This window comes from Syngnathus acus, chromosome 3, assembly GCF_901709675.1.
Source record: "Syngnathus acus chromosome 3, fSynAcu1.2, whole genome shotgun sequence".
Lineage (NCBI taxonomy): Eukaryota > Metazoa > Chordata > Actinopteri > Syngnathiformes > Syngnathidae > Syngnathus > Syngnathus acus.
Window position 1 is genome coordinate 5,273,167 of NC_051089.1, and position 27,902 is coordinate 5,301,068.

The 27,902-nt window shown below is 41.9% G+C and overlaps 2 protein-coding genes across 13 annotated transcripts in view; one reads left to right on the forward strand and one right to left on the reverse strand.

Annotated features, from left to right (window-relative positions):
* The window catches only part of slc12a4 (solute carrier family 12 member 4), a 193,484-nt gene that overhangs the window by 59,660 nt on the left and 105,922 nt on the right, over positions 1-27,902 (forward strand). The window contains exons 23-24 of the transcript XR_005097485.1: positions 5,210-5,357; positions 11,923-12,107. The gene's annotated coding sequence lies outside the window, so the exon portion shown is untranslated. The remainder of the gene's footprint in view (positions 1-5,209; positions 5,358-11,922; positions 12,108-27,902) is intronic.
* Positions 1-27,902, reverse strand: part of si:dkey-205h23.2 (CUGBP Elav-like family member 4) — a 105,381-nt gene that overhangs the window by 7,779 nt on the left and 69,700 nt on the right. The window contains exons 4-12 of one of the 12 annotated variants that reach the window (XM_037246933.1): positions 24,705-24,830; positions 19,748-19,827; positions 11,958-12,101; positions 10,639-10,783; positions 9,249-9,395; positions 8,163-8,225; positions 7,494-7,574; positions 6,419-6,562; positions 2,719-2,868 (exon numbers count right to left, since the gene is read on the reverse strand). In XM_037246933.1, the coding sequence (XP_037102828.1) occupies positions 2,741-2,868; positions 6,419-6,562; positions 7,494-7,574; positions 8,163-8,225; positions 9,249-9,395; positions 10,639-10,783; positions 11,958-12,101; positions 19,748-19,827; positions 24,705-24,830 (1,058 nt within the window). In that variant the 3' untranslated portion in view covers positions 2,719-2,740. Of the gene's footprint in view, positions 1-2,718; positions 2,869-6,099; positions 6,563-7,493; positions 7,575-8,162; positions 8,226-9,248; positions 9,396-10,638; positions 10,787-11,927; positions 12,102-19,747; positions 19,828-24,704; positions 24,834-27,902 lie in introns of those variants that run through there. The other 11 variants (XM_037246931.1, XM_037246925.1, XM_037246926.1 and 8 more) reach the window with 11 other exon arrangements.

Here is a 27,902-nt window from a genome sequence, read left to right on the forward strand (position 1 = left end):
GGACTTTTTGTGAGGCCTTTTTCCTCAAATCTAGATTTCTACTCATAGATAACTTCTCAAGATTATGCCATGGCTTTGGCACATGTGGGTCTCCAAGTACCCAAATCACGGCGCAAATGCACGGTCACCGTAATTGCGTGGCTAGTGCCAAACATTTAAAGGGGTTGAAGTCGGCAGCGACAACTCCCAGAGTAGCGCAGACTTCCCTCTCTCAGATATGCCGACCTGCGGAACAATTGGTCAAAACTGCCTCTGCCGGGCACGACTTACATTCTCCACTAAAATAGAGCCCGTTGCGCTAAAACCCCGAAGATTCCACAAGAAGCCACCAAAACTTTGTTACAATAGAAATTAGCGTCAAGGTTATTTTCTTATCTATTCCCCTGACTTTCTATTGGCATTTTTGCTTCAAAACACAAAGAGCCAGAGTTGGAACATGATCTAGAGTGGATTGTGTTTGACCTTTGTGCTCCTACTGCATTTGTTGCGGATTCCCTCACCTCACATTTCGTAAACACCTCCATAAAAGGTGCCTAAGAGTACTCTGAGCCACAAAGGCGCCTGTGGTGCCCTCCCCACCCAGCGCAGACGGTCCCGTGGGTGCATCTGGCTAGACAAAAGAAAGGGCAGAGTCACCTGCCTTTGAGAGATCTCACTGAAATTGACTTAGCCTTATCATGTTTTGACCTGGCCAGACTGGAAACTGGAAAAGAAAGAACCTTTTTTCACAGCAAATCTGATCCAGGCATACAAACACTTCATGCCCCGCCCCCAAAAATTTAAATGACAGGATCATCCTGTTGCCAACAGGATGCGTTTAATATGGCTCGGGTATGGTGTTAATATTTTTGGACTAGGTGGTGCCGCTAGCTGCTCTGTTGCCACAATGTAATCGGTTTGCAGCCTCATAAATAAATAAATGAGAAGTGATTCTGGTGTTGGGCAAACAAAACAATCTTGCATGAGTGAGGCCTGTGCAGATGGAAATCCACAGAGAAGTGGAGTGTCAACATTTGCCCGCGCTCTCAGCAAGATTTAATTGGCCGCGCAAAAACGGCAGGGTCATCTCGGCGTCAACCCATCTTGCCGCTAAACGACTGTTGATTGCATTTGGAAAAAGGTCCTTTTTGCAAAGACTTTCATGTAAAAACACAAATAATAGCTCGCTTGAGGAAACACTGTGAATGTGAGGAAATAGTGACCCAGAAAAAGGAATACAGTGAAAGCACCAATGTGACAGGCAAATGAAGCTCGAAGATGATTCATGAAGCACTTGTGTTTTTTGAGCCCTCTAGATGGCACTCTCTGTTCAATGGAGATGAAAACACATTCAATTTCTTCCACATATTTCTTTGAATCAACGGTGACCGCAAGAGGAGTAAAAAAAAAAAATTGGTTCATGAAGCAAATATGAAGCTTCAAAAGTCGTACTACACTGTCTGAATTTTGTGAGGTTTTAACACAGTGAGCATTAAAATGACTTTTTGGTTGGTGGGTAAAAAGGGATACATACACACACATGTATGTACGATGGTCCTTATGTCACAAGGCACCTGCTTCTCTTATTATTATTGCTATGCATCACAATGATTGGCAAAACAAAAACACAAAAGAACCGGATTGACATGTTAAATAGAAAGGACAAATAATTATCAGCATGCCACCACAGAAAGTTGTTTCTTGCTTCCCTTTGTGATGGCGGAGAAAGATTCACAGAAAACTTGTGAAAACTGAAAAGGATGAATTGATGTTTTTTTCCCCTTTTTTGTATATACACAAAGATAACCCTGAAGGCAGAAATGCATATTTCAGAAACCCTCCTGTCTACAGTAATTGGATTTGCCTTGCATTGTTTGCGATGAGGTCGTCCACACGGTGAGGGCTGCACTTTTTTCCCTTTCTTTCTTGCTTTATTTATTTCATTAAGTTTATCTTTTCTGCACAGAAACACAATTTATGAGTGGCTTCTTTCCGTTGGAAGTGATCTTTTTTTCTTATTAAAATTTCCCCAACCAAAATGAGGTATTAGAGAGGAATACAATGGGTCTTGGAATTTATCAGCACATAAAAGTTTTTTTTAAAGTTTTCTTTATTTCTTTTTAACCAGAGAGAAACAATATTGAAGTTGAATTATAGATTTTTTTTTCATTATTATGGAGATTGTATTGAAGGCCAAAAATGCAGCAGTTGCTGCAAAACTTTGATAAAGTTAATAGAAGGTTGGAATCGATTTTTAAAATGTGGCATTTTGGACTATATGCCTATTTTGGTTAAGGTGTGACTTTGAACCTTGTATTTATTATTTATTATTATATACAGGAAAATACTTCAAAGCTTAGAAAACATTTGCCGAATCTAGAAATGGTCTCTTTCTTTTTTAAGTGTGAGATGTGGCTTCATCATTGTAATGTAGTTGCTGTAAGCCAACATGGTCTCTGAGGGCTGTTCGGCTTTTGTGGATTTGTCCGCTCGACAACCCGCATTGATCGCGAACGCTGTCTCCAGTTGTCAGGTAATTATGCACAGTTGGATATTGATGATATCATCAATTTCACACTGACAAATCCCACAGTTACTAATGGGATTCTCAACCTTCTTTTTAGGGGAAAAAATTCACCACACATTTAGTCGCTCATGGAAAAAGATGTATTGATGTCTTTTGTGAGTGTTTATCTTTTTTTTAAAGTTGACCATTTTAATATTAAGCTGTCACCATACCTTGATCAGGCCTGTAGACCAGTCAGTAAGGTCGGTTGGCGTCCTTTGGCCGCTTTAGCTGCACCTTCAGCCTCTTCATGCCTATTTGAAAGCCGTTCATGGCCTGAATGGCAGCTTGGGCGCTCGAGGGGTTATCAAAACTCACAAAGCCTGAGACGAGAACACAGAGTGGCAGGGTGGGGTAGGGTGGGGTGGGGGGGACAAAAGGGAATGGGAGAGTGGAAGAAAAAGGAATATCGGCAGGGATGGAGAGGGTTGACAGGAGGAAGACGAGATGAGACGGCGTTTGAAAGGAGGCCCCTTTTAACTGGCAACAATGAGATGACAATAGCTCTTTGTTTTGTCTTTTCAGCACATTAATTGAAAATTTGGGAATTAAGAAAAGATTACATAAAATAGCACAAAGGCTAATAAGGCAGATAATACAATGAAACAGAAGACCGCATAGGAAACTCAAAGTGGAACTGTGATAGTGAACACAGAAAAAAAAAACAAAGATAAAAAGGTTTGAAAATAGAAAAGAGATCTGAAAGAAGCAACACTTGGTTTAAAATCACATTTTTACCAAGCGGCCCTTCATTTTGAGTTAGCAACTTTAGCTAACAACCTGGGCAAAGCTTTCCAAATGATCTCAAAAGAGCTGATACTTCCTTGACGCCAATACTGTTATTTTATTATCCAGAGCTTTGGTGGCATCTTGTGGAATCTTAGTCGATAAGGTTACAAATGGCTCGCGTGTAACGCCAGCACCAGCATTTTTTCTTTCCCTGGGCTAAGGGGGTGGGGCTTGTTTGATACATAATGATAGATTATGGTATATTCAGACTTGTGTACATATTTGTTTCATGTCACCACCGTAGGACTGGAGCTATGTTGTAAATCGAGCACCTGCTGTCGTCAAAAGAAGAGGCCCGGTAGTTGACACATTAACTCGTGTTGCTTCTCAGCGTAAATATTATCGGCAACCACAGCCGCGGTGTGCACATTAGAGTCAACAGTCGTTTTTTCTAGGTTGGCATGAACGGTTTTGACAATGTTGTCGGCAAATCCGTTATTGTCGTGCGAATGTTGAACGTACGTGACAAAGCGTGCAGGCAAGTAAAGGGCATCAGGTTGGGATGAGATGTGATCCGGGCAGGTGGGGGAGGGGGAGGGGGGCTACGGGATGTAGACGCCTGCAGCACTGAGTTATCACCTGGGTGTCACAGCGCAATGAGAGCACAGGTTTCCACACCGGGACTCCGTGCCCGTTCTTATCAGACACGGCTGTGATTGACGGCGCGCATTTTCCGCCTGCCATCTGATTTCATCGCACTGCTACGGGTCCAATTTAATTTGGGGGTAGAGGGCAGGCTTTTGTCAGTGCGAATGAGATAAGGCTGCTGCTTTTACAAACCTTTTAAACAAACGGAGCAGGCAAGGGCCTGTCAGTTGGCAGTGATCCCCACCCCCAAAAAAAAAAAAATCCCCCACTCGACACACACACACTCACACATTTGTGATCCTACCCACAGGATTTAATGAATCGCCATACCTCACATTATGCCAAAAAGGGGTGATAGGAAGTTGGGGAGAAAGGAGCCAAAGTGTTGTTAGAGGACGTCAGAAAAGCTACTGGGAGATTTCTGGACATCATTTAATTGGCTGTTTTCACCAGACAGTTTGGGGGCTGATTTGGTGCATGTTTGAGAAGGGATCTTTGAAAGGAATCAGAATATCAAAATACTGCAAAGTTTGTTGAATTGATGCCGTAGGAAGTGTGAAGGGGCTTTTGGCTCAATTTCCTTGACCAAGAAATTAATGGCTTCAATCTTTGGGGGGAATTTTCCATCTTGGAATGTTCTTCATTGCGGAGGTATTTTTTGTATTCTCCCAATGCATTCATTTGCTTCAATCAATTTTACCCATATGAAATTTGCTTTACTGTGATATATTAAAAACAAAAATTTTAATGTTTTTAAAATTTTTGAAAATTACCTTTAGTTTAGTTTGTTTACATGTCAAAAATGAGCACTATAGAAATTGGTATACTTAAATAGTTGAGACAAGATTATTTTCTGGGAAAAAAAGAAATAGAAATACAAAGTTTCTCTTTTTTTTTAAAGAAAGACTGCACCTGATTTCAGACTTGAATGGAAATACTTAGCCTCACTCTCGTCAGTTTTCTTAAACCTTTCTACTTCACTTTACTATTCATTGTGACGCGCGTGTACCGTTGAGCATAATAGCCGTTCGTGTTAACACTTTGCCCTTCAAGCACTTCAACATTTCAAGCAGAAATATTCTTGGAAACAGTTTTTGTCTACTTTGTTCATGACTTAGCCTACAGCTTGTAACCACAGTATCAAAACATGGAAACCTTCACATACAACAAAATAGCCTGGTTATTTATTATTATTATTATCATTAATATTATTATTATTATTATTATTTTTAATTGTCATTATTTTAATTACTGCCTGAGATTCACTGTTTTTTTTCCCCCCCACAGTTCATCGTCTCCCGCGGCGTGACGGACAGTGAGGGTGGGGGTTGCCGAGCGGCTCACAGACAAGCGTGTCGGAGAGATGTTGAAAGAAAGCCAATGCCGAAAGTCTTCCGTGCGCTCTCCTGGGTGCGGCTGTCCCACTGAATCAACAGTAAGGTCCACACTAGTCTATTATTATCGCTTTAAGCTTTTGGAGTCCACCTGCAAGGGCTCCACCCTGATAAAAGGGTTGCAATCGGGGAGGGATGCTGTTAATTAGGGGTGGTAGAATAGGACTGGAAGATTTATTTTAAAATGTTTTAACACAAAGGGCTCACAGGCTTCTATTAAGTAGGAAAGCATTCCTATTGTTACTTTGGTGACCGAGTATCACCTACTATAATAGTGATTAGCATTTGAGCACATTTACCAGATTAGAAAGAAAACTTTTTTTTTTAAATGGTTATTTTTATTGGGAGAATCTGTAGTTGTATGGACTAAACCATTTAAAAGATACTGTTAATCAAAAACAACACACAGGATTTATACCTTAAAGTATTTTTACTATAATTGTAAGACAGTCAAATATTATGCAGTTTAAACGGTACACTTAAATATACAACAAGAAAAAATGGCCTAAATGTTTAAATAAAAAGATATATTGCATTGCATACAGAAATAAAACCAAACAAATTAAATACGTACTAAAAAAGTTAAATACAAGTGATCTGTACTTAAGCAGTGATTCTTTCGCATACCACCAGAGGGAGCTGCCACTAATGGTACTAATACCACATTTGGAGAGTCACTGTAGCTTCATTTCCACAGCGACTAACAACAAATCAACGACAACTTCTAGACAATTAATGATCAAAAAATATACATTACACTAATCTAATTGGAGGCCCAGCTAGGACACCACAGAACTCTACCATGACGTCTACTATGATGTCAAAGCAAATGTAATTAGGTCTACTCATTGTAACTTTCTTCGATTGGGTGGATTGACAACGAAGCCACCCCCCGCTCAGTGGCTTTAAACACTCCCTTTAAACTACCTTTCAAATGTTAATTGAAGCTTGATTAGGATAGACAGTGGGAATTAAGAAAATAAAAGGCAAATGCTAATTGCATGAAAGCAGCAAGGGGCATGAGAAGATTTCAAAACCCAAGCACATAATTCCAAACTGCTCCCCCACCCACATCACATCCCACTGTTGATTTTGAACTCACCGAAACATTTGCTCTGATTGGTCGCTCTGTCCACAAAGACTTTCGCCGAGATGACATTGCCAAAAGGGAGAAACATTTGCATGAGCTCCGCGTCACCAAATTCCTGGGGCAGGTGATAAATAAACAGGTTGCAGCCCTCCGGCCCTGGTGAAGGGAGGAGACAGCACAGACAAGACGAGTGACATCCGAAGGAGACTTTCAGACAAGGAGTAAACAGTTGCTGACGTTGGGCCAAATATGTCACAATTTGATACATTTTAAATCTATTTTATTAGTTGTTATTTTCACTTTTTTTTTTAACCAATCAAAACTGTTGGGCCAAATATGTCACAATTTGATACATTTTAAATCTATTTTATTAGTTGTTATTTTCACTTTTTTTTTAACCGATCAAAACTGTCTCATTTTCTTTAGACAGCAAACTCATCGAGACTGTTTCAATAGCTGTTTGTAGACGATTAGAGCACTCCGATTCAATTTCCGGACACGGACTCTTACACGCATTCCTGCTGTGGTAAAAAAAGTTTTTCTGCAAGACTGTTATGAAAGCACTTCATTTCATACCTCTTACATTGAATATTCATGCCGCTCTAAAATGTCTCCTACATACAATCATCATACAGGTGAATAATTGAGACAGAGGAATTATGTCAAAAAGAGTAATTTAATATAAGCGTACATCCTTTCTTTTATTATATATGATGGCAAGGCCCGTGCAGGTGTGTCTATGTGGTTTGCATGTGAACGCTCCTTCTAGTAATGGCGTAAATGATTATGCATGCAGATAATTAATCTGATGAATATTTATAACCACTTAAATACATTGTAATGGACTGATTAAGCAATCCGAGTGTGAATTAGTTCACTTTTTGAATAATGACAGAGTAACTTTCGTCTCGTCGCTAATGCTTTTTAGAGCCTTTTTCTCACTTTATTTTTATTCTTCATACTCCGAGACGGCTCCGAGGCGCCCTCCCCCCTTGCTTTTTCTAATTCAAAGCGGTGCGGCAACATTAGAATGGAACACAGCAATTATCACCTTTTATCTTGGGTGGGCGCGTTCACTCGCTCTTACCTTCCCGCTGTTGCTGGGGAATGATGGTCGGCTGCTGGGGGAATGCTTGGCTGATTGGCGCATAGGCGGCGGGGTAGGCTGCTGTTGCAAAAGGGGGAGAAAGCAAGAAGGGGGCAATAATCGTTTCTCTGTTTTCAGGATTGGTGGAACAAATATGACATTACCTTGAGCTCATGGTTTGTCATTTATTTACTGACTCTGGACCAAATGTATTATACATGTATATACTATATATACTTTTTTTTCTAAGTTTGATCAATGTCATTGTGGTCTCGTTTTGAGGTACCACAGTACTAAACTTTAGAGTCTAAAGCGTCGCGGGGAGTTAATAACCAGCAACTCACCCGTGCATGAAATCTTGTGTCTCATTAATGAGAGTCGATGTCAGGCAACAGTGAGAAGCCTATGTCATCTCTCTTGTAGACTATGACAAGTTCAGAACCTCAGCTCTTTGTGTATTTTTGGAACGGAGACATTTTTTTGTGTATGTGGGCGTACTATCAAGTCAACTCCAAATCCTTTTGCAATCCTAATGTAAAACAGCCTAATCCTGATGGAAATTAGCCGGTTGTGCCTGCTATCTTTACTTGTCAGTGTCTACCCGTGTGACAAACAGACAGGGAGGTGCAGATGGAGCGAACGAGAGACTTTAGACGACAGACGGATCACCTGCGTAGTGTTGGACGCCGGCGTAAGCCTGCTGGAGAGGGTCGGTCACTGTCGGACTCTGTGCTGCAAGAGAGGCAGTGGGGTGGAAGAAGGGGGAGGTGGAGAGCAGATAGAGGGTGGAGAGCGGTCAAGAGAGGCTCCAAGACAAAGACCAAAGATGCGCTACGAGTGTCTGGCTTTCTACTCAAAATGGTGTCGGCTGTCGGTGACTCTGATCGGCTGTCAGCTAGCAAATCATTGTAAGGTGTTAAGATACTACAAAAACAACATACAAGAATATCTTTGTAGATTGGCGGGTTAGGGTTAGGTTGAGGATGATGCCAATTGGGTGCTGCTTAAAGATTCTATTTTTTTTAGAAACCAACAATGTTGTGACCCTTTTTTGTAATGTATTGACAAGTTAAACTGTGTCATCCCATTGCTATGATGTCACTGTTTGTATGGAACTAAGGCAGCTATGACAAACCTTCATGCAAGCCACTACCTGAAAATTATTTGTGGTGAGCTAATGCGAACTGTAGCGCTTTGAGGAAAGCTGGCTTAACTACTAACTGTGGAGAGCCATCAGGGGGCAAGATCACACTGAGAGATGGCAGATATTTGGGTTGTCATTCCCCTTAGTTCTTCAAAATTGCCTGTTCGACCCAGATGTTTGCATCAAATATTAATAACGTGCCAAACAAACCACTTTGTAGTTCATTACAACTGCCGCTCTCTTTGCATAAAACACACGCAAGGGAGCTTGAGTCCTGTCACTTCTCCAGGAATCATTCCCAGACAGCATCAAGGAGCTCAGGACAGGCCGACGCACGTCAAATTAACCAGAAAGGATAGAAAGCTGAAATGATTGATTCATCATCATATGGAAGTTGGCCGCTCTGAAATCTGCCAAAGATGCGGCTGACTGGCCCCGGAGCTTAAAAGACTTCAAATCAAAAAAGACATGTCACGGGAGGATAAACGGAAAAAAAGGACCTGTCAACTTTTTACTCGTAAAATGCGATGACGTTCATCGTTGTTGTTCATCAGGTGACACTTGTGGTTAAAGACAACAAATCCTCAGCGCAAACGACGTTTTCAGCTCACCTGGGTAAGGGTGAATGCCGTTACTGTAAATTGGCTCGGACGTGGGCTGCCCGTTGGTTTGTGGCGCGAGGGCACTAAAGCCGTTGACCCCGATGGGCGTGGCTATGCTGGGGACAGTTGCAGTGATGCCTGGGGGTGTGCTGGTGCCTGCAAATATATACAACTTGTTTTAAAAATGCACAAAAAGAGGGAATCCGCATGCTCCAGACTCAAAACCGATCGTTCCACCCATTTCCATCTTTTAAGACCACTGCCATTATTGCTTTGTTTAGGAAATCCTACTTAATTCCCTTGAGAACACTCATTTAATCAGAATTTAGACTTTCGATATATTTTATGTGCAGTTACAGTAATTTAGTGCCTCTCTATGCCTTTTAATCAGCCTGCTTAAAATTCTTAACATTTCTAAACCTATCAAACTATCCTTGAACTAACAACTCAAACTAATATGAAAAACTCGGATTAGCATAATTTCCAGTTCAAACAATTGGCAAATGAGCATATTTGAAGATGATAAACATCCAATGATCCAAATATGAGTCTCAGAAAAAAATTGTAATGCAGCTTTTGGATGTCATAGGCTGCTCATGTCACCTTTGAACTGATGGATTTTTATTATTAGTTTTTAATCCAAGGCGAAGGGCATTTATAACATGTGGGATTACGTTTGATAAGCATTACCTGGTACGTGTATACCTTCTGGATTACAATTGCTCTATATGGCGTCAAGGCACTTCATTTAACGTATTTGCGATGACCCTGCCTCTCAGGCCGTCTGCCTACTTAGTGTCAAGCCGTCAGAAAAGTCTTTCGTGACAACGACCGAGAAGGTAGTTCAGACCGAGGTCCGGGATTATCGCCTTTGAGACATCGCTCTTATATTTGCTAAACCACGGACTCAGAATCCAAAGTCATGAGGATTGGCGGCGTTCCCGGGGGAGAAAAAAAAAACACCGTTGCGAAGAGCGAGTGACAGCAAGGCAGTGAGAGATAATGAGAGCGAGAAGTGTGTAATGCGGCTGCCAACAAAAGTGGCGGGAATGCTGCACGTGTTCTACCATCACGGCCTCGCTTCAGCGCGGGCTTCTATCAGCACGGAAAGTGGAATCTTAAAAAATGCAACAAGGGCATATGTAGAGAGACCTTGGATGAATTTGTTACCGCTGCTTCTCTTAATCCTGCTTGTAAAAATCAAAATTCCAAACGCCTCTTGGAGTTCTTGAAAGTCTTTGAATTTTTCAACATCTTTTTTTTTCAAGACTGGAATATTTCATGCTAGCTTTTCTGCCAAAGACATTTTCAAATTTGACCTGAATAAGCATGTATGGTTGATGATTAAAAACGGGCTTCAGCAAATAAAATTGAGACGATAACCCCGTCCCCCCCTTACCTGAGGATGGTGTCATCGGAGTCGCCACCAGGCCGTTGACATTGAACGCCGCCATTTGCTGCATTTGCGCGGCAGCAATGGCCGCCATGGGGTTCAGGTAGGACCCTTGTGTTGCCGCCATCAGGGCTGCTTGCTGTTGCATCATCTGCTGTAGGATTAGAGATCAGCGGGCGGGGGAAGGAGGGGAAGGACAGAGAGGAGGGTTGAAATAGCCGCGGGAGCAGAACGTGTTTACTCTCACATCTCTGTTTACTTGGCTCGCGCCTTGTTCTTGGACCGCATCACCCCCTCAGCATCACTTTCCACTCTCCAGTCCATAACACACTTCTGTCCTCATTGTACTGCCTCATAATCAAAACTATTTGCTGATGATTTAATACATTTATAAGCATTATACATGTGCTGGAATTAGGGAGGGAATGTGCGAGTGGGCGATTCTCACCTGTCAAGATGAGTTGTTAGCTACCGTGTGAGTGCAAAATCTCACAGACTTTTAACTCGGGCTGTGACTTTCATGTGTGAATATGAAACGGTGGTGATGGTGGTGCGAGGGGGGAGGGGCTGGCGAGGGGGGGAGGGGTAGCCGGTGTTGGTTCTCGGTAATGACATACAGTTGAGTTTGGAGTGCAAGGTAAAATGTGTTGGCGGGTGGAATTCAATGAAGTACTGTAGTCCTAAAAAAAGTGACTTGAATGGAAAGTAGATGCCAAAACACAGCAATGCGCACACAGGATAAAAACATTGCATCAATAAATCGTGTGAATAGACACAGTATCAAAAAAACGGTGTATCATTCTGTAAAATGTGGAAATTCTAGTTAATTATGTTCTAATATAAAATAATTAAATCAAAATAACTTTATTTATTCATATTTTACTTCACAAATAAATGACCTGCAGGCCAGTCTTTTAAAAATCCAATATAGCTCTTGAGCACCATAATTTGCCCACTCTTGCTGTTTATGATCAAAAAAATGTTAGCTCTTTGTAATGTAGATGTCTGGTGGGATACATTGTGATCTTTTACAACATTGTACAGTATTTCCAGTTAACGTAGTGTTTGCTCTGTGAATTTAGCTGCAAGAGAGGGTCACAGTAAAAACGCTCTACCACAATAATAAAACTTGAAAAATTTGCTACTTCATTTTGCGTTATATTTGACTGTGCCTGTGTAGCCAATGTCATGGCCAATGAGTTTATACAAGTGGATATCATCACATTCCTAGTGGGAAAGAGAAGTGAGGTCAAACCTTCAATGACAAGCGTTTTGTTTTCTGTTTTCAAGCTCACCGTCTCCTCCCCTGCCGGGCTGAGACTTACAGCATGAGAGTAGGCGCCATAGGCCCCAAACTGGATAGTCATGGGACTGAAGATGCCGAGCTGACCCGCCATCTGGTGCATCCGGCGCAAAGTCCGCTCCTTGTCGGTGTCTGCGAATTTGACCACCAAGCTGGACGAGGCGCCCTAAAGGTAGGAATATGTTATGTTAGGTTTTCCTACAAGTATTGTTTTGGGTGGGGGTTCATGTGTAAAGTGGCTTTCGAAGCAAAACACAAGCATGTTTTTTTAATACCATTGTCTATAGATACAAACTGTCACCAAACTAGAATATGCTTAAGACTGGACCCGGGCTCTCGTCAAATGAATCGTACTTTGGGTTTCCGAGCCCAGTTATAATTGTCTGGTGTGTGCTTTGTCTCCCCACGGAATTGCCTTCTCTTTGATACAATCTGAAAAAATCCGAGCATACATTCTTCATGACCGTCGATATAAAAGAGGAGAGCACCGTTTTTTTTTTTCAACGGGTGTCTTGACATCCATCAAGGAAGCCAGTGGAACTGAATATGCAACCATTATGGGTGCAGTCATTTAGCTGTCAGCATTAAATGGAAGACGGTGGTGATTGATGCAAACTTTCAAACTCCAACAGAATTGTGATCCTAACCAGATCCCGCTGGAGTCCCAGTCGCTGGGCTGTGAAGCTCTGCTGCATACACTTGCGGGTAATTAGATCTGGCCCCGAGCCTTGAGCGTATGAAGGGTGAAGTATTGACTAATAGATTTACCTTATGGCATATATAGTTCCGTATTGATGTCCGCACTGCTGAGTTTGCATCCAATTAAATCATTTCACATAGAGACTAGTGTCAGTTGCTAGCATGACATCTAGGGAGGGGAAAGTTCACTGTGACCAGGCTGCAGTCTAATTTAAAGAGCTCGGAAACAGAACCAGGACGGTAAGACACAGGAACCCCAGGGGATGAGCCTGGAAATGATTAGTAAGAACATAAAAGCAAAGACATGACGAGAAAGGATCAAAATCTTGGGATTCTGTTAGTAAATGTCTCATGCTGACAAGGTCAGTACAAATTGAGGCTTTGGTTCAGATTTCTATTGTCTCCTGGAGTGTGGACTTTAAAAGTGGGAGCAAAGTGACCAGTGTGCCATACACCTGTTTCTCGCGCATGAATGAAGTGAAATTGAGAAAGCTACGCCCAGATGCTCCCCATGTCAGATTGCATGAGTACTAGTTTTTATTTCAGTGGAAAAGCACAGAAGCAAGGAAGACCTTGCTCCCTCCAACCAAATAATGCAACGGAGCGAGTGTCCTACTTAGTTGCCTGTGGTGGACAGCTAAAGCTAAAGATTGATGCAGTCACGGTTTATATAAAGCCTGAGTCATTAGTGGTTCACTTAAGTCCTTGTCAATAGCTTTTATTTCAAAATGTTATCGAAGGTCAGGACTAATCAAGATGACGAGCGTTCAGCTGTTGTTTAGCTCGGAATGCTAATGCTAAACGAATGCTAGTAACATGCATGGCAAGTGTTTGTGCAAAAACATCATTCATAAAGTGATTTTCGACACAGTGATGAAAAAAAGGCAGAAATTACTCAAATTGCCGTGGGAGCAGTCGGGAGCTGTCAAACGCTTCTCCTACCACCATGTTTATTTTACAATCACGTCGGATGAAACTTGATTTTAGCCCTTATTCAGTCCTTATGGGAAATTGGCTGTGATTGGGAATCTACTTACTTGTATTACTAGAACTCAGCTTTTTTTACTATCTGCGGACAAATGTACGGCACACTGAGGGGCATCAGCGTTGCCCCGAGGGGCCATTTCGCTGCATATTGGCTCTTATATTGGCAGCGAGCGTTCCTCCTGAAGACACACGACAACCTTCTGATTCCTTTCCTTGTGTGCCATTTCAATTAGTTAAATCAATACTCTGACATGGCGGCATTAAGGAACTGTTTTTTTTCCCCCCCATTTCTAATTTGATTCCACTGCACTTCCTGACCTTTTTACACTTCTTCCTCAACTTTGGTGGCCATTTGAAGGCACCAGGCGGTTTGGTTTAATGAGGCTGATGATGAGCAAACATTGTCCGTCTGCGTCGCTGCCAGTGAAGGCTGCCTACCGTGGCGACGACGCCTGGCATTTAGCTCACACCCTTCGCCGCCTACATTCTCATATTCATTTAATACCTTGCAAAGAATGGCTTGTGACAATTGGAACAGTCAAAGCCTAAGGCGGTCTGTGCCGTTGACAAAAACAGAAAGAAAAAACAGGGCCTCGCTGTCTCAAGCTTAAATTTCACCCTTGTGAAGCTTCTGATGCATTCCGATAGGATGCGGGCTTCATCTCGAGGATCGACAGTTTCCATTAACAAAAAAGGCCAAGCGATATGTGCCCGGGTAATGAAGGAACAGGTGGCAGCCGACGACAAAAAAAAAAGAAAGAAATTCCCCCTACTGGATGCAGAAAATCCCGAGCTGACAAACAAACAGAATAATAACCTCCCGCAGCACAAGTCTTCATACCTGGAGAGAAAATGAATTTGTTGAATTTGATAAGGGCCAACGGGGAGCCGTCACTTTTGACAGGTACAACGAAGGAATTTGCGACGGGTTCAAAAACTAATCTAATTTCTTAAATAACACACTTGACTTGTGAAAATCTCCCCATATTGGATCTTATATAGGGCCGGGCAACGCGGTAACGGAACAATACGCGGCGGTAATTGAGGGATTAGAACTCGACTACGCCCGTGGAATGGCATTAGTCTTTATCGCTGCAGTTCTTGCGACTCAATTGTGTGTAAAATACGTGCAAACAGGTAAACAGCCTCATTTTCATCTATCTTGAGAAACATTATGTAATATTACAGCCAGACGTTCTCCGGAGAGAAAATAAGCAGAGGAATTATCAATAATAACAAAGTTTTACCTCTCCGCGGAGCAGAATACTTTTAAAGGATAAGCAAAAGTTTGTTGACACATTTAAAGTCTCAGGGTGTGAATGGAGCATGTGTAATGAATTAATTGAATATATGATAGCGAGTTCCTTGGTAAATGAGTTAACTCCCACTGGGCCCAGTGTTGCACGGCTGGTAAAACCACTCGGGAAGGTTGTCGCTCATTAGCGGTGCATGTTGCTGTCTCGGTTTGGCCTTTCTGCTCTACCCCCCAAAGACTGCTGCAGCTGCTGAGTAAAGCTGCATAAAGCCCAGAAACACAAAGCAATAGGAATACTGCCATGAAATAAGATCGGTCATTTGCCTGTGATTTCTTTGACAATATACAAGGTCAACATTTCCGATACAGTGGCGATTGAGGAAAAATATTAATCGTGTAAACTGATTGATTGGGAGGGACCATTCATTTCAACACAGAAACATGATAAAGATTTTTCTAATGTTACTCAGGTCTTGATTCACTGAAGATTGGAAAACACGAGAAGCAGACATGTTTAGTGTCCTTCCTCCAATCCCATTTACCTAAAAAAAGATTAATCGATTAATCGTTTTTTTTTCCCGCCAACAATATTTTGTCCAATGCCCATCCGAGAAAGTCTGAACCAATCCAAAATGTTGCCTCTATGTCGAAGTGTGTGCTAGGGTCGCTCTATTCAAACTGAGGACATCCAAAATCTCATGCAGTATGTCACAGCTTGAAATTCCACAACACCTCGGCATGACGTTTGCTGCCCGACACGTTGCCACGACCATGCTCTCTGGCTCGGTCTTATCTCTCATTAATCCACGAGTCGACTATCACACACACCTGTACGCTCTTGTCGCTGCCAACGCCGCTGAGGCTCCATGGGGCCTGTCAGCCGTGCCGTGACAGCCAACATGACAATGGCGACAATTTGCTCGCCGCCCGCTTGCCTTACCCTTGGCGCGTTCTATTTTGAAGTTCTGCCACACGCGTGTCTCTTTAGCATGACTCAACCGAGACTGACTGTCATTTGAGTTAATTCCGGAAACACCTGCAGTCTGGAGTAGACGGAAATTAAAAGTGGGACTTAATTTTGGCAGTGGTCGGAAGTACAAAGACTGTCGATTTTTTTTTTTTATCTTTTTTTTTTTTTGCATCTTCTGTCACAGCACACACAGAGTTTGCATATTTTTCCATAAATATATTTTGTGCCATTATTTGGCGTCACGCTTATTCATGGTTTTGTACTCCAGTGCCAGGTAACGCAGATGCGACAGAAAACATTAAGAGATTCTTTGTTCAATGTTCATGCAGACCTCACAGCTGGCAGCGGCACACCGAATCATGCGTCCTGCTGGACGGTTGCTGACGACATGTGGCGGCGATATTATCCAAATTAACCGAATTCCCTATTCATCTGAGGCATACTCGTAGTTGGGTGCCTATTAATCTGGGAGCAAGTCTGGATTTGGGGTGCAGAGAGGATAACAGGTGCAGGGATAGAGGCGGGAGATTTAGTTAATAAAGTGTATTAGTGAACTTTTTGGATGGCTGCTGTCCATCAGCCCAAAGTCTGTTTGTGCAGCCATTTGCTGCCGTGGACAGTTCATCTGCTGCACAGCTCAAGCAGCTGACTGGCTCGAGCTAACACGAGCATTGCCAAGGCTGCAGATGTACGACAGAACTGTACAGAAGCCTGGAAAAGATTCTCGACACTCACGGCAAGGGAGGATGGATGAATCATGTAGGTCATTGTAAATGTATTTATTTTTTTAAATATAGCAATCAATCTAATTCTAATTAGTATAATCATTATTTAGTTTTGATTTTTGCTCGTCACGGTTTACATGAGTAGAAAACCTCTAGAGGACAACTGTGCACAAAGTTAAGCAGACTTATTTCTCTCCCTCACTCTTTCAGTGTATTTCAAAAATGAAATGTAAATCACATCTGGTTTCATGGCTGCCAGGAAGCATTCGTAAATATTTATCGCAGCACATCAGTGAAGTGTGTGAAGAGTGAGTGTTTGCCAGAGATTGTGTGTGTGTGTGTGCTTGTCAGGCCGTACATCATTTCTTATACTTACACGGCCTTGTTTGAGCGAGTTGGAAGCATATCGGATTCATAATTAACTGCCGCTTGACGACAGCTTCCGGTTCTCGTGGCCCCATTTTCCAATTCCCAAATAAACACCATCCAGTGCGGTGCAGTTTATCACGTCGAAGTAAACAAAAACACCTTCTAACTTCACAGTTCCTATTAAAGTGCATTTGCTGCTAAACCCTACTGAAAGAAAAGCAAAAGGACAACTAATGTTTCGCACAGCGCAGCCCACTTCAACAGCCTTGTCCTTGCTTTGTTGTAACGACTTAATATTGTTGCCAGCGGTGGAGGTAGACTGATAAATGGCATGAGTCCGACACTATTATGAAGGCCTAATGGGTTCATAAGAGCCGGGCAAAAATATTAGCGAAACAGTTTAGGTAGGCCACCTTAATAACCTGACCTTGTTTTGCAGATCAATCTCAACTCCGGAGAGTGCTTGTCAACATTATTGACGTACTTGTTAACCAACCCGTCTAGTCGCCGCCTTGAAACCTCCCTTGATAAGTGTTTTAAATATTTAATATACGCTCGGTGACATTGGCTAAACTGAAGTCATAATTCAGCCGTGATGATCCTTTTGCGGGCCATATTTCCGTCGGTGCTACGTCTTGTGTGAAGCCTTTTACCTTTCCACGTGTTCTTGTGCTATTAAGTAGTCAATAACTGCACTTGTATCTTTCATCTATAATACACTGCACCAGGGTTAATTAATTTTTTTTCTTCAAACAAAAAATGGATTGGTCCCAAGGGTTTGTCAAACTGCTTTTTGAGCATCTCTATCGTCCAACCAACCAAATGAGATTTTTGTTTATATTAGTAAATACTGAAAAATAAATTATGTGGTATTTCCTCATAGTCACTTGCGGACCTAGAGGGTGGACACGGGGGCACTGCCCACCTCTGAAATATGCTTAGACCCGCAGGTGCCAGGCTAGATAATCAACCTTTCCGGTATTTTCTGATTTTTCTGGATTTTGTTTTTAATTTTAGTGTTTTCTGAAGAACTTTGGGGTTTGTTAATTTTTTGGGAGGTTTTGCAGACCTCCTGAATTATGCTAGCCCCCCCACCACATGTTTCTTGTGGTGGTGGTTATACCGTTTATAGGTCACAGTATTTTTCTTTTGTTTAAATTGGAATGATTTGTCTCATTCTCTTATTTTATTTCACAAAAACCTGACGTTAGAAAAACTTTTTTTTTTTACATCCTCGATCGCAAGCATGACCTGCATAGCCAATCTCCCAAAATGTGTTGCTCACTGTTGCTCGACACACTCTTCAACATAAAGCCCCAAATTATACACTCATTTACATTTTCAGGAGGAGGTTAAGAGCGGCATTTATCTTATGACGAAGGCCTCTTAGCCCGCATGGAAAAACAGTCCTATCTCCTTGTGATAAGAGAATACTTACGCATGCTTTTGCACGCACTGTTTTCTCTTGCCGCCCCCACGCACGCCGTCATCCCGCTTTGCACTTTGTAGATCAACAAGTCCTTATGACAATTAAATGCAAAATCCCACTAAAGGTTAAACAGCATATTTAGTTGGAGGGTGAACTGACATGAACGTCACTCATTTCATACATATGCCAGCCCTAAAAATGTGATTTTGTTGTAATTTGAAATCGGATGCTTGAGGCTCATTTAAGCTCTTCATATTTTATTTTTACTTCAGTTTCGCAGTCATTTCAAGGAAGTAGTTTGTCCCTTCTTGTGAAGCATACTAATCAAACATGTAATTTTACTGCAAATCAAAAGGATGTACTTGTTTATCGGTTAAATGACGTTATACGTTTCTAGCAATATGTCCGCTTCAACTTCCCTCCGATCAAAGTCTCATCCTTGTCATTTGCATGAATTATATAAGAAGTGTTTCACATTAGCCTCAGCATCATCCTTTGACCGCCGATTGAACCGTTACCCGTAAATAACATCCCGTACAAGACATTGGCGTCACAGCGTCTCTCTGGGACGCATTTAAGGCTGCATACGGAGGCGTGTGTGCAGTCATCGTATCTTCTGTATGACACGAATGGAAAGACGATCTGTTTGCTGAGAAGCTAGTTTGAATAGATGCAGAAAGAACGGATCAAGTGTAAAGACATGAAAGGAGACATGCACTGTAAGGAGGCCGATGCTGACTGTTAGTATCTTTTGTTTATGCAAACAGTGAAAAATGTCGATGTCGTGTCTGTTGACGATTTTTGTATTTTAAGTTCTTTAGACATATATCATACACGACATAATCTTTTCTTTACAATTTACCTTTTTTCTACCAATCCGGTTTGACTTCATGACTTGGATACTTAACTTTCTCGGTTCATAACGTACAACCTTTGTCCGCTCTCTCCCCAAAATTTCACTCGTCCGGCTATTAAACGTGTCAACAAAAGTGAGCAGAAAGTGTCCCAAAACTCCTGATTCATACTCCATTTTCCCACTCATTTCCTCTCTGCTGGGCCGGGTCACTTTTTGTCTGATGGATGCCGCCGCTGCCTGCCAAGAGTAATTTTATAAGGGAAGCCGACAGGAGTGGCCCTCCGCCAAGGGGACCGACCCGCCTCTGGTTCTCGATTTGTCTGCCTTCACAATCGATGTGAACACACATACAATATTCCCTCCAGACTCATACCGCAACTCTCTGAAGGAAAGCTGAGCATCGGGCGCGATATAAAAAGCCCGAGTAGCAGGTGAAAGTTTAATATGACCTACATTAAAATTTGATGTATTTGTAACAGTACTAATTCTGTTATTTACGTGTTGAGAGATTGTTTTACTCACAGGCATGGTCTGTCCACCATGCAAGCTGTTGATGGCAGCCTGTGCTTCTCCGTGGCTGGAGAATTTGACAAAAGCACAGCCTGTAAACACACACACAAAAAGGCGAAACAACATCAGGCAGACGGTCTTTGGATTTATCAAGTAATTAAAGTAAAATCACCAGTTATTGTCTTCACGTTATCTAATCTATAAATATATTCTGGTCACTTGTGTGTTGGGATCGTCGCTAAAGGCATTAGCGGCCGGGAACATCATGTCCCTCGCCCCGGCAGCACTAATTCCACAGACTTGTTTGTGAATATTAATCTGTTTAATATTTACACATTGTGATTTGTGTGCAGTCACTCATAAAGGAGATTAGCGCGACAATAGCACGCTCTTATAATCGGCCTATCCGACGTAATCGTCATTCGCCTCAAATTTAAGACGTTGGGCGGTGATGCTGGAGGAGGCAATCTGGGCAGGGACGGCTCTTTTTTTTCTGCCTCGAAGGACGTTGGAATCATTTTAAATCTGTTGTGTGGTTAAGGCTCAGGAAGGAAGAGTCAACATGAGAAGTTGGCCAGAACACAAGAGAAATGAGTGTCGGCAGCAGTGTCGGGGAGCTTTGCTGGATCAATGTTCCAAACGATATTAAGGGTGATTCAAGTGGATAATATGAATGCATGTGAGGTTTAGATATGCTAGTCATGTGATCAAGTGTTGCTTCAAAATTGTGTGGACTTTTGATCCACGAAAATTCCCACTGAGATCATCATATAATCTTCTGACGGTACTTTTTGGACGATCAGGCTCAGTCTCAATAAACAGGTCTGCTTTGGTAAATTTCCATATCTAGGGTGCACTGGGTTATAAGATAACTTAAAACACTGAACAGAAGTCAACCTCATAACTACTGATGATCATCTCTGATCAACAAGAAACTAAAATACTAATTTCAGGACTATAAACCGCACCAGGTAAAATTCAGGGAAGATCCTGTTTTGTTCGTATATATTAGCTGCACTGGACTATAAGCTGCAGGTGTTTTAATGTTTAATTTCCATATGTAAGAGAATATGCACAAATCATACAATATCATAGAAATCATGAAAAATTCATAGATAAGCCGCACTGGACTTGAACAGGGTTCAAAGCTTGTGCAAAGTAGTAGCAGTTTATAATCCGGAAAATACGGACGGTACTGCTCATTCAGCATTCGATGTCGGCTGAAATGAGGTCAAAGTGCGCTAAGATGACATTTTACCACTTTTGGCACATCCAGACCTCCACATGCTTGTCCTAAACCACAGAGACATCCTGTGCGGCACTTTTACAACATGTGGTGCACTAAAATAAAAATGAATGTGAATGGTTCATTTGGAAACGGCATTGAATTAATCAGCTTTACCATCATTGACTACTCTGTTCTATCCTATTTTTATCCTTGGCCTCAGGTCGTTCATGTTTTAACTTTAGAAGGCTATCTAATTAACAACCTAGAGGATTTATTCAGCTGCTTTTCATTAATCGAGCAACAGCGGTGCTCACAGAACCGGGCGCACGCTTCCTGAGCTGATCACCCGGGAGATGTCTGGAAATCGGATTTGAAATAGTTTGTTTGGAGTCACATCATGATTTGATTGTGGTACCCAAAGTCAACTTGAGGAGTTTCCAGCTAACCAGCAACCCGAATACGGATAAGTCGTAGAGAAAATGGATGGATGGAACTCTCCAATATTCAAAATGTCCGCCTCCGATTTATAAAAACAGACCACTAAAAGCTAAATTCAGTCAAACTGTCATTATGTGTGACATCACATAAGACATAATTAAATCATGCGAGATGTCAGCTAAAAGGGTTTACTGTTTGTTTTCTCTCTCTCGAAAGTGAACAAATGCAATGAGAACTGTACAACCTGAAATGCAATTTATGGGAATGTACTAAAGAGTTTACCACGCTTCGTGTTTCAAGTCATCTGTAATGGCCTCCAGTTTATCCCCATGAAGAATATATGCTAGAAAAATGGATGGACGAGTGTTATTAAATCCGCACGTATTCGAGGTATGACAGCATCCCTGAAAAATATCGTGTCCGACTTTGGAGGTAATCGTTTCTCTAACTTAACCAAATCAAAACTTTCAAAACTTTAGGACTCTAGCACTGTGTCCCCAATCAATAAAAGACAAAATCCACTTTCACCTGAGGCTTTCCATCCACTACAAAAGCAGCGTAAACTGTTTGTGTGGAGACATTCAAGTGAGCAGCAAAAGGCCATGTGTGTTTTGTTGTTGTGTCAAATGTCCTTAAAGCTGAATAGATCTACAGAGGGGAACTGCTCACGTCAAAGAACACTTTGATTCCGTTCTCCCGTTTTTTTACTTCATTTGAAATGTTCTCTAGGGGGTTCAAGGCAGGAAGGGTCTTCATTTGTTTGACTGAAAGATGTTTGTGACTTGAAGTCTGCCTTTGAAAGAGCAAACAAATTTGACTTTTAGTAGGAAAAGGATTGAAAAACAAAATTAGGTTCAGTGTGGTTTTGAAGGGCAAGATAGAGTCTGGTTGTTTCTCCAACAAGGGGTTGGGTGGACCTCAATGCCAGTGAGGCCCGTCAGAATATTTGGTCTGGCCGACCAGGCGATTCTTAGGAACAAATACAGGCGATGGAACTCAGTTTTCAACTGAGTTTTATTATTCTGGTATGTTGTATGTACCGTAATTTCTGAACTATAAACTGCACCCGAATATAAACTAAAATTAAGGGAAAACTCTTGTTTTGTTTATATATAAACCGCACTGGACTATAAGCCGCAGGTGTTTTTATGTTTAATTTCCATATATAAGAGAGAGAATATGCGCAAATCATACAATATCATAAAAATCCATAGATAAGACGCACTGAACTATAAGCCGCGGGTTTCAAAGCTTGTCCAAAAAAGTAGCGGCTTATAGTCCAGAAAATACGGTAAATCCTTGAGCCTTGGTTGAATTGAATTCTGAAAAAAGATTCCCACTCATGTTCTAAAGTTTCATTGTCATATCAAACATCCACTGACTTTTGTCCCTATGTGCAGCCCAGGAAGAATGCCGCACAAAAACATCTCCAATTAAATGGAAGTGCCAGAATCTCATGAATTATAGCATACGTGTTGATTCTTTTTTTTTTTCATATTTGACATCTCCGAATGAGTCGGGGCAAACGCAGCGAGGAGATTGCATTGCTTTCAAGTGAAGGGATCTCGCCAGTGCCTTTTGAATTCCCTGGGTAGTAATATGTATGCATGAATTCCATCTGGCTGGATGGGTGACATTTATAACACAACTTAATTATAGAGCTAAAAGCCGTCTCTCTATTATTCCTGACAACCCGGGGCTCTATTCAATTCTGGCGGCAAACGCTGCCAGTACTTTAGAGAATCGCTGCGGCGATGGCGAGGGTGAGGAGGGTTTGAAATTCTCGGTCTTTCTATCGGGCGACGAGGGCGGTGCTGAAAGGCTTCTGAGAAGTGCACATTGACATCAACATAGCAGCATCTTGGAGGAGATAGCACAGTCAATTTCAAAAGTCAGCTTCATTTGAATTAGGTTCATCCAGAGCTTGTTGCTAGGTAAAATAAATTGCGAAAAACCCATGAAAGGACTTCATTTGATGCTCGATGTGTTGAACTCTCATGACATTTGCTGATGTCACATTCAAGTTTTTGAAACGTGTTAGCTGAACTTTTGTATGACTTTGGGCCATTCGACATTTGGAGGTTACACTGTACTGCTAATATTCCGGTTTTTTTTTTTTGTCGCTATGGAAGGAGTGAAGAACAAGTGAGAGGGAAGTAACGAGTGCGAGACGAACGCCGCTAGAGGAAACATATGGCGCACAAGGAAAGAGAGGACTCGCGAGGAGGGTGAAAAGGAGCCAAAGTATTGCTCCTGTCGAACACGCCGGCACCGGCCCGATTTCATTTTATGTGCTGTCAATCAGCCCGAGGCATCTGAGCAGACAGGAAGGAAAAAAGCGAGGCATGGAAAAATAGGAAGCAAGCAGTTGACGGGGTGGATGAATGTGGTTGGGGGACACAAAGAAAAAGAGCTGGGATTAACAGCGAGGGCAAGCGATGTCGACGCTGAAAGACCCGCCGTTCGATACCAGCGAGCCTTTTTTATTGATTTAACAAGAGAACGCATGCGTTTTCTCACGCTGCCTTGCCGTCACACGTCATCGTATAGACGGACACGTCACGGCTTACAGATACTTATCGAGCCACTTGCACTGGTCGTGTAGTTCACTTTGTTGCCGTATGACATCTTGTCAAAGGTAGCAAATATTTGAGACGTTTGTGCATGCATGGTTGAAGACTCAATTCATTGACGTATTCTCACTTATTGAAGAGGTTTAAGGTCAAATTACGGAATAATTGGAATATCCTGACTAAACCAGATGTCAGTTCTCATGACGCAAATTCTGCTTCTTACTCATTCTCTTCAACAACTTGTCATTTTTGCATTTGGTCATAGAAGGATTTAAAAAGTAACCCCAGGGTTCCGAAACCCACGTCCCTAAAGATGCGACTCCAAATCCTTTGCCAAATGGATTTTAGTGGTTTAAAAAAGGTGAAAACTTTGAAAAAAAAAATCCCCCTGATGTAATACGATATGTTTTCTGCTATATCGAGAGTGAGTGCAGCTAAACACAGAGCATGGCTGGTTTATTTACAGCAGGGCATAATGGTCGCCCGGGGAGGGATGATGGCGATGTGGGGAACAAAAACACATTGTTTCAGATAACAGGTGGGGAAGGGGGAGATATGAGCTGGTACAAAAGAAGTAAGACGTGAGTGAAAATGGAGTAGTGTGGAAAAGGAAGGAAGTGTCGGAGCATCGTGACAGAGAGCGAGCGAGTTGCGCTGCCTCAAGGATGCTCGAGCGGAGGCGGCTGAAACGCGAAAGGAATGACAAGGGACCACGTGTGTGTGCTCTGACCCTTACTGGCCCCATCAGGACCCCGCAGGACGGTGCACTCCTCAATCTGGCCAAAGGTCTCGAAGAGCCGCCGGACGTCATCCTCGCTCTGTTGCTTGCCGAGCATCCCCACAAACAGCTTCCTGTCTTCTGGATCGGAAGAGAGGGAAAAACAACGGCTGATGGTAGCATTCTGCTGAGCCGAGAGGTGCTCGTGCAACCCCCCTCCCCCACACTGCCCCCGACTTTAGTCATGTCTGGTGTGCTGAGCTGTGCATTTCAAGGACAGGACAACTTTTTCATTTACTATCTACCAGTTTAATTTTTTCAGTAGTGCCTAAATACGGTATTTTCCGGACTATAAGCAGCTAGTTTTTGCGCAAGCTTTTTACCTTGCGGCTTATAGTCCAGTGCGGCTTATCGATGGATTTTTCATGATTTTGACAATATTGTATAATTTGTGCATATTCTTATATGGAAATTAAACACCTGCGGCTTATAGTCCAGTGCGGTTTATATGTGAACAAAACAGAATTTTAGCTAGTGCATCTTATATTTAGGTACGGTTTATAGTCCAGAAATTCCGGTAATTCTGACTGATGGTAACCAGTAGTACGTGAATAAACTGATTTTATTTTTGTCCAATTCACATGTTTTAATCGCCTAATTAAAAATCACAATTTGGAACTGTAAGTAGCCAAATATGTCAAGGTTGCCAAGTCGTCGGCCAAATTGTTGTTTTTCTTTTTCATTAGCCCAGCAAATATTTTTTTATTGTGCTGATGTTATTGTTGCTGCTATTATTATAAGTAATGTTATTGCTTGTGCGAGACAACTTTGGAAAACTTCTCACCAACAAGACAATTAGAGTGGAAGAAAGAATAAACACTGAGCTATTGGAATGTGCAGTAAGACTGAATAACATTCTTCTGTTATTGCGTATAATTATGAGTAAGGCTGGATAACAAAAGCACCAAGAAATAATCAGTTTTGTAAACACGTTCTGAGTCTATTTACTTTTTGTAAGAATTACAATCATCACAAGCACGGTGATTAGAATTTGAATTAAAATGCCTTTATTGTCGTTGGACAACAGGTTTCCAACAAAATTAGAAGGGTTTGTTGTTATTTTATTATTATTTTAAAACTAATCCAGTTTGTTAATAAATGTGTTCTTTTCAAGAGCAAGATAAAAGTTGTACTCCACTATCATTTTGAAAAGTCGGAGAGATTAATTTTCCCAATCTATCCTGGTATAGACAGAGCGTTCATCTTATTTTACATCTTTTGCATTATTCATCTCCAATTCGGCTGAGTTGTGGAAGAAAATGGTTACAAGCAAGAGCCCGTCCCCAGCACTGATAGAAAGCGGCAGCGAGCGGGAGAGAACTTTATTGCGGATGACACTGTTGATCTTCCACGTGAGTCATTTGACTGGTACGGAGCGTTGAGGTGCGCTGTTGGTGGGGAGGTGAGGATGGCGAGAGCGTCACCCGGGCCTCAACAGATGTGACGCCTCCTGTACCTGCCAGGCCCCATTAGATGCATCTGGTCCAAAAATAAAGCCTCCGCCTTTGCGGCGAGGCAATCCGATCGTGCTCCATCTCTGTAAAGTTCAAATGAGACACGTGCGCGCTACCCGCTTGGCCACACAAATGACCACCTGCATAATCAATAAGGCTCTGGCGCCTGATGGGCTCGGCTGCTGCTGTTGTACTGCTGGTGTCTAGCTGGGTTGTAGATGTGGATTGCATGTGGATTGGGGGTATTTTTATCAAAACGTTAAATGCCATATTTTATTTAATGATTTTAAGTTTTATAGTAGTATAGTAGAAGAATTATTCTATTATATTATATATTATATTATATTATATTACATTATGTGTATTATATTATAGTATATAAATTTTCTATGAAAAAAATATTATACATGCATCCATATTGTGTAGCCTATCCTGTTTACAAACAGGGATGAAGGAAGACAGACTTTACATTTAATAATATATTTATTATGTTTTATCATAATAATTTAGTGAACTACTACATTCAGAAAAACTGTGTGGGGGTGGTTAGAATGGAAATGAGCTCCACCGTTGTGTTACAGTGGGCCAAAAGTACAAAAAAAAGCTCACTACCACACAGAAAAAAATGAGTTGGTTGTTTAATTTCACACTTGAGGGTTGGGAAGGCACTCCAGAGATCTGTTTCTATACAAGCAATTAAAAAGTCAATTTTCCATATAATGTCCCCTTTAAATTATTAGTCGATCAAGGAAATGTAGTCGAATGCCAATCCCGGGACATTGGGCTTGAACATGTGTTGGGGTAAATGAAGCTGACCTCTGTTCAAGGAAGCGAAGAGGAAATATGAAGGAAGGCCGCCGCAGCCTGTCCAGCCAACATGTGACCTAATTTGCCATGAAGGCTCCTCTATCCTTCAGATTTCCACTGAGGGGTCCCTGTTAAATGGGCAGAGTGCAGTTTTACAACCCCCCCCCCCACTGTGTGCTAATGTTGTGGGACCAAAAAAAAAAAGTCTCATCTTGGTCCTGGCCCGAGGAGATCTAATGGTGGCTTTACAAGGCTAATTAACAAGCCATGAGCGAGGTAATGAACTTTCCAAATGTGCTGGCAAACGCAAAAATAAATGACACCCCTGCGAAGGCATTAAAGGAAGTGTGAGTGTACTTCAGAGCCATCCTCCGGGAGAGCAGAATGAATTTGGTGCTTGCTATCTTTTCATTGCCTGACCTGAGAGAGTCTCCGCCGGCCAGCCGCCTGCCCTGGCCCCGAGTATTGATTGCTATTAATTAGTCCTCTTTGCACCTGTCTCTGAAGCTGCTCGCACTGGATTTTTACAAGTTCACCCCCCCACCACACATCTCCCATGGCCACTTGCGCACTTTAAATTGGCGTTTTATGAATATGAATATCATGTAATGCACCCTCTGCGTAAGGGGATGACACCACGACTTTAAAGAGTAATCCATTAAAAGTGAAGAGGAGCGAAAAAATGGAGAGCCCTTATGTGCACCCGTATATTTGCATTAAGAGGCTTGAGGCTCTTCATATAGAAGCAACAGGAAATGAATTGAAAAAACAACAACACTTCTCTGCTAAGCTGTAAACATCCAGAAACACTTTGAAAACTGTATTTAGTATTATATTATTATTTTCTTATTATATGACTTTTTATAAAATGTTAAATATCATAAAATAC